This window comes from Crinia signifera, chromosome 6 (genome assembly GCF_055691185.1).
Source record: "Crinia signifera chromosome 6, ASM5569118v1, whole genome shotgun sequence".
Taxonomy (NCBI): Eukaryota; Metazoa; Chordata; class Amphibia; order Anura; family Myobatrachidae; genus Crinia; species Crinia signifera.
This window is the reverse complement of record NC_139222.1, coordinates 199,970,442-199,977,050: the sequence shown is the minus strand read 5'-3', so window position 1 is coordinate 199,977,050 and position 6,609 is coordinate 199,970,442. Positions and strand designations below refer to the sequence as shown.

Here is a 6,609-nt window from a genome sequence, read left to right as displayed (position 1 = left end):
GAATAGCTAGTAACCATGGCAATGACAACACAAACGTTAACTAAGTGGGGATATGGTGTAATCGTCCCCTCCGCCAGCCCCCGCCCAACTTCTTTCCTGCGTATATAGAGCCTTCGGGGAAACTGATGCACTAACAAGAGTTCTATTAAGACTGGATGAGACCTTTGTTTCTATAACGTGTACTATTAAGGAAATTATTCCAGCAAAACAAATAAGTGACGTTAGAGTAATATACAAGAATAGGATACAGTTTTGTGACTGGAATGCCTCATGGGACAGCACACTATGTACTATACACATATTAGAGAAATATTTCCTGGTCACCATACATACAGTATGTACTTTCAGTAAGGTGAACGTGTGACCAGACACAGGATGTCACTTTGTGTCCTTAAACATTATTTGTGAGAAGCAGACTACACACTCACTAGGCCCTAATGACGTTGCTGAGGCATAATGGGACAGATGTATCAAACCTGGTGAAGAGATAAAGTGGAGATAAAGTGGAAGGTGATAACGCACCAGTCAATCAACTCCCAACTGTAATTTTTCAAACACAGCTGATTGGCGTGTGCGTTATCACCTTCCATATTATCTCTTCTCCGGGCTTAATACATCTGCCCCACTGTGTGGTACTTAGGCATGAGGCACACTATGTGGTACTGAGGTAGGGTTACCACCTAGGACCTTTAATTCCGGACACATGTTAATTACACAGGTTCTGTGGCAGTTTAAAATCAGGTGAAGTGGAGTCTTGAAGTCAGCCAGCCACAGAACCTGTGTAATTAATATGTGTCCGGAATTAAAGGGACTAGGTGGTAACCCTATACTGAGGCTTGAGGCACACTGTGTGGTACTGAGGCATGAGGCACACTATGTAGTACTGAGGCATGAGGCACACTATGTAGTACTGAGGCATGAGGCACACTATGTGGTACTGAGGCATGAGGCACAATGTGTGGTACTGAGGCATGAGGCACACTATGTAGTACTGAGGCATGAGGCACACTATGTGGTACTGAGGCATGAGGCACACTATGTGGTACTGAGGCATGAGGCACACTATGTGGTACTGAGGCATGAGGTACTCATTTCTAAGTAAATTAATAGGCTGAATATTGACACAGCCCACAAAGTGGCTGCCATACTTCGTGCAAGCGACTTATTTCTCATCTTTGGGCACCTTTGTTTTAAACTAAACATAAAAACACATTGTTATTAGTATTTCTGTAAGGACTTAAGTTACAGTGAAAGCTGACTTGACTTTGTATGCGGATTCTAAAAAGTGACAATGTGACACATCCTTATGATCATAATATGATTGTACATGACAACGTTAACTTATGTGTGTCACTGCAGTGCGCTTTCCCCCAGCCAGAGAAGTGTAAGTTGTGCCTGGAACAGAGCTTTCTGTTTTATAGGATGTGTTCCTACAGGTGTTGAGAATCCCAACCACTAACACCCCCCCCCCCCCCTCCTCCTAAATTTCCTGGCACACCGATAGGAATCTCTTGTGTTTCTTCAATGATCCTGTTGTCCTGGAAACAAGGAAGTGCGTTTCATACAGTGCTAACTGGAATATAATTATCCTGATTATGACGCACAGGCAGCATTCCTAACAGTAACAGAGGAAAGGATGACTTCCCTGAAGGATACAGCGTGCCATTAACCCTGCCAATGCAAAAGTTTGTGACTCTCCTTTTAACACTCTGAGTTCCTGCTCATGTATGGCATAAGGATTGTGTAATAATCATTACCCGTGTTACAGGAATAGATGACAAACACTTTAAGAATGTGGCAATGTTTCTGCAAAACTTTTTTATTTTTTTATCGGTATCAGGATTCTGTGAAATCACTGTCAGTCAGTCTGTGACAGTATGCTGTGGCACATGGAATAACTTTGTGTACTGCATTACTTAATACATCTAATAACTACGGGGAAATGGCATTTGGTGGCATAACAGTAAAACCTGTTTGTGACATAGTACTGTACCTATGTTAAGCCCAGGTGTGACAGACCAGGGGTAACACCTTTTCTCCTAAATCCATGTGTGGGGAAAAGGTTTAGTCCAATTTTTTTTAACAAAACACTATCACCAACTTTTAAATCATTGGCAGAAACTCACTTTGTTAAAGTTAACTCTAGTATGGCATGGTAATCCAACCTTAAGGGAATTCTTTGTATATTGGTAGTCTTGTAAAGTGTATTAAGATGTATTGGGGGAAATTTACCAAGAAGGGCAACCAATCAGATACTATCTATTATCTTCTAGAAGGTGCTAAATAATTAAGAAGTAGTTCTGTGAAAAAGAACTCCCATCTAAGTAAATTCCCCCCATTGTGTTGCTTTAACACTGACAAAATAGCATAATGCATTCTTACCTTAGGTTTGTGCATCACTAATGAGGCTCTGGGCCGGTGTAAGGCTTCTCGGCCCACTAGGCAAAACTTCAACCTACTGACCCCCCCCCCCACCCCCCACCCAACCCCACACTGCCGCCAATACCCACTTTCCAGACCCTCAAGTGAAAGTTTGGAGGAGGCATTAAGTACAACCAGGAAGTCTTCCTCGTAGACATTCTTAATTTGTGACATGCAGTCTGGTGGCGCCCTCCAGTTCCTGACGTCCTAGGCAGCTGCTAACTGGTAGAGCCGGCCCTGATGAGGGCAGTGGCTTGTGCGGTTGTAAAGTGAGAAATCTGTCACACAAATGAAGACTAATAGGAAGCAGACACATACTTTTCTTTGTAAAAAAAAATTGCTATTTTATTATAATTTACCAACATGTGTAAAATATAAATACGTGCAAACATCCTGAATATTTGGCACCTTTAGGGGGAGCCATGTAAACATAAGTGAGGTCAGGGTCACATATTCTGCCCTAGGACAGGTGGTTATTCTGGTCCATAGTCTCTTGTGCAAAACAGAATTCTGCAGTCGAAGTCAGTTGGCCGTAGTGATCAGCCAAGGTACATACATATTTAATATTACATTAACTTGATGTCTTTCATCTTGCCATTTTGCCCATCTTTGGTCTCAAACCTTATAAAAGTCAAGCATTAAACAAGCCCTTTCACGATCAAATATCAAAGTCACTTTATGAAAGTTTGTGCAAAAGTTACGTCTGCTGGAGGCCTGTCCTCATACTTCTGCACGTTCCATGCCCACATTGCTAGTTGTATACTCTTCACATATACAGGTAATGCCCTGCAATGTGTGCATTAAATATTGCCCCTCCAGCAGACTAAGGCTACGTAGGTGACACAGTAATAAATATTTCTTCCATTAACCGTTGTGGACATTCAGTGCATGGCAGACGGACAGTCCTGGTTTGTTGCCAGGGAGGGAAACCAGGAACTGAAGCCTGCGGAACAACAGCTGACACCCCACTTCCCCCCTCCTTTGTCTTGCACCCGGCATGCAGTGTAAACTGGGAGGCTTGGGACAGTCTATCAGCAATACTGAGATTCACTTAATAGTTTCGTCTTTGGAGTCTTTGCCTGAGGATCTTGCTCTTCAGCTCTGGGCACTTGGTGATTAATTATCACTCATAGAACACCTCTGTTCACGGAACTATGTTCTTCATGAGCACTGTTCATATCCGCCTTTGTACTGCATGGAACACTCTCTGTGTATCTCTCAGTCCACTTTAATTCTCATGGATACTGACGGATTTGGCTACAAGAAGCCTTTTTGCTTTCTTCATAGTGGACCCTTTCTCATTACACAGGAGAGTCATATTCCTGTAGAAAGTCTTTAAGTGGTAGGGGTAGCTGCTCTCGGGCCCCAAATCCTTCTAGTTGTCCATTCACAGCTTTCCTGCAGAGATGCTGTAGGGAAGATACACTAGATGAGAGAGGCTTGGACAGCAGCAATGGGACGCGCTCTCCCCCGGAATAGATATAATAAGACCTCTTGCTGTTGCTGCTAGAGTCTTTGGTTGGCATGTAATGTCTTAGAAGTTTCAGTACACAGTCAAACCGCGGCACAGGCTGTGAGCTGCGTGGGTCAGTCTGCAAAGAGAAGCCACATGGCTCACACTGGATGCGCAAGTTCTTGGTGCCAGATTCCGTTTTGACACTAAGGGTGAAGAAGTGTCTGTGGTCAGAGCTGTCCCGGATAAGGAAGGTTCCCGCTGGTTCGGTGCTCAGGAGCAGGTTGGCTTGGCTACCTGTTACAGTGCTCCAGTAAAATCCACTCTCCTGAAGTTTGTGCACAGCACTCAGCACCAGGTTGTATTCGCTGCGAGAGGAGAAGGTCTTGAGTCGCAGACTGGAGTCCAGAACCCGGCTCATGCTCGGGAATTTGCTCTGAGTGACCATGACGGTGGGAGCCAGCGTTGCTGAAAGTTAGGGTGCTTCTGGTGGAGGAAAGGCTTCTCTCTGCTGCAGTATTCTGAAAATAGACAAGACAGTATGTTAGGACTCCATACAGGATAAACAAAACAATGACATTATGTCAATGCACTTTATACCACTAACTGTGTATTGGATGGAATGTATGGCTATGTATTAAAATGTCATTTACGTGGTTAGCATTTTATCAATTCATATGGACTTTAAATCTGATTGTATGCGAGAGAGGGCTACCCACTTACACCTCTCTTACCCAGCTCTGCCGCATGGTACTCATTACATTATACGACTGCACTGGAAGGTGGTAAAATGCGCACTACCAGAAGCGCATTCACAAAAGAATCACATCGGTAAACTAGCGAGAGACCTAAATAATCCCCCTCTTGCCCCAGGATAGCAAATGTTGGTCCTCATATTCCTTACCTGATAAATTATCAGCAGCCTAGGTTTAGGGACCATAAAAGAAGCCTCCAGTCACAATGAGTGTTCTTATGTCTGTCAGGCAATGCAAAGTCCCGTGCTTTATGTTGAATAGTCCGATCAGGGGTAGGCTGATAGCCAGTATTGTGCTTATACTTGTAGTTACAAAACAGTCTGTAACTCCATCAGCTCACATACACACCTCTTATACAGTGAGCTGACACTCCTCCTTCCCCCTCACTACCGCCTCCTTCTGCTGCTCTATTCCTGGAAGAGCCTCTTCCTGTAATGTTAAAGCTGTGTATCATACACAAAGCTCAGTGACGGCAGGCCTCCAAATCCTGCCTCCCTATTCCTGGCAGTGCTCAGAGCTATGGCTTCTTCCATTCTCTGGCACAGTTTCCTTCCAAGAATCACTAGGACACATATACAAACTATTACTATGGCTTTTTAATTATTTCTGGAAAATACATATTTTTTTGACAAATGTCTACTAACAAAATCACTTTACATTATTCCTGCAAATATATATATATAAACAGCAGCAGCGGTTAAAGGTTTTTTTTTCTCAAAAGTTGTGGGAATGCTTCAACTACATACACTGTATGTGACCGCAATCTTTTTTTCCATTCTTGGCCCACCAGATGTGTACTATACAATGCCATAGGGGAAGAATGATCAAAGCTTGGAGAGAGATAATGTGGAGAGAGATACAGTACCAACCAATCAGATCCACCTAACTGTCATATTTGACACAGCCTGTAAAAGGACGGTCAAAATCAGAATGGTTGGTACTTTGTCTCTCTCAGCATTAACTCTCTCCAAGCTTTGATACATTTCTAGCATTGTAGCGGTAGGCAGTCCTTAGGTCGTCAGTGTCTAGGTTGAATGTCAAAAGGTTGAACACTATTGGTCGACAGTCAAATGGTCGACACGGCAACCTCAGACGAGGTAAATAACGCATCTCGTCTGAGGCTGACAGTCAAAACAACGACACAAAAGTGTTACATCAGTGTCACCTTCTAACCATTTAGAATGTAAATTTGGGCAACATGAGGTTAGAATCCCACTGTTCTGCAAATGTAATTATATTGGTTCCCAAGGCAGTACAGTATGCGCTCATTTTGTCTACATTATATTCGCTGTTGCAAAACAGGTTTGGCCGGCATTCCCACACCTCCTGTGATCTTGGACACTACTATATCCATTTGCATAATTGATATTATGGTGTGGAAGCTGCGCCATTGCAAGGGGCACCTGAAGCACTCAGGGGCTAATTCAGACCCATTCCTTTGGGTCTGAATTCGGCCCCTTCCCTGATATTCGGGGTCTGTGCATGCACAAGTATGCTCATGTGCAAACCCTGGGAGCGAACGTATATAACTCGCTGTGTCGTTCGCTCCAGGATGGGAGGGAAGGGGGTAAGGCAGGGGCCGCAGCAGGGGGACGCCCAGCATTATATGGGAGTCCCTATAAAAACGCAGGACCTTCCACTGCACACAAAGGTGTGGCAGATGGCTGACGTCACATGATGGCAGCGCCTGCCCCCTTTTCGGTTTTCTACGGGCATAATAATAGTCAGTCTAGACTGACTTTTATTAGCGAATGGCAGAAAAATCAATCGATGGTGGGTGGCCATCGAAGGATTTTTTGGCCTTGTGGCCGAATGCCAGGGGATGTGTTGGCGTACTGGGATTTGGCCGCTCGGCCTGGCGGTGGCCAGAGTTTACCTGTTCGCTAGGCTGCAAGCAATGGAATATAAATAAATAAGTTTATGCAGCTTAGTGAACAGGTCTGAATCAGGCCCTACGTTTTCTCTACTGTGCATATTAGC

At 44.1% G+C, this 6,609-nt stretch overlaps 1 protein-coding gene across 1 annotated transcript; it reads right to left on the bottom strand.

Annotated features, from left to right (window-relative positions):
- Positions 1 to 2,750: 2,750 nt before the first annotated feature.
- On the bottom strand, positions 2,751 to 4,968 carry SOCS3 (suppressor of cytokine signaling 3). The gene is made up of 2 exons (XM_083148606.1): positions 4,779 to 4,968; positions 2,751 to 4,395 (listed from the first exon to the last, which is right to left on the bottom strand). Exon 2 carries the CDS (start codon positions 4,320 to 4,322, stop codon positions 3,723 to 3,725), a length of 600 nt encoding a protein of 199 aa, XP_083004732.1. The 5' UTR covers positions 4,323 to 4,395; positions 4,779 to 4,968; the 3' UTR covers positions 2,751 to 3,722.
- Positions 4,969 to 6,609: the final 1,641 nt, after the last annotated feature.

What these genes read in the sequence shown, in the direction of transcription:
- SOCS3 (XM_083148606.1), bottom strand. Translation starts at nt 4,322, where the DNA reads ATGGTCACTCAGAGCAAATTCCCGAGCATGAGCCGGGTTCTGGACTCC.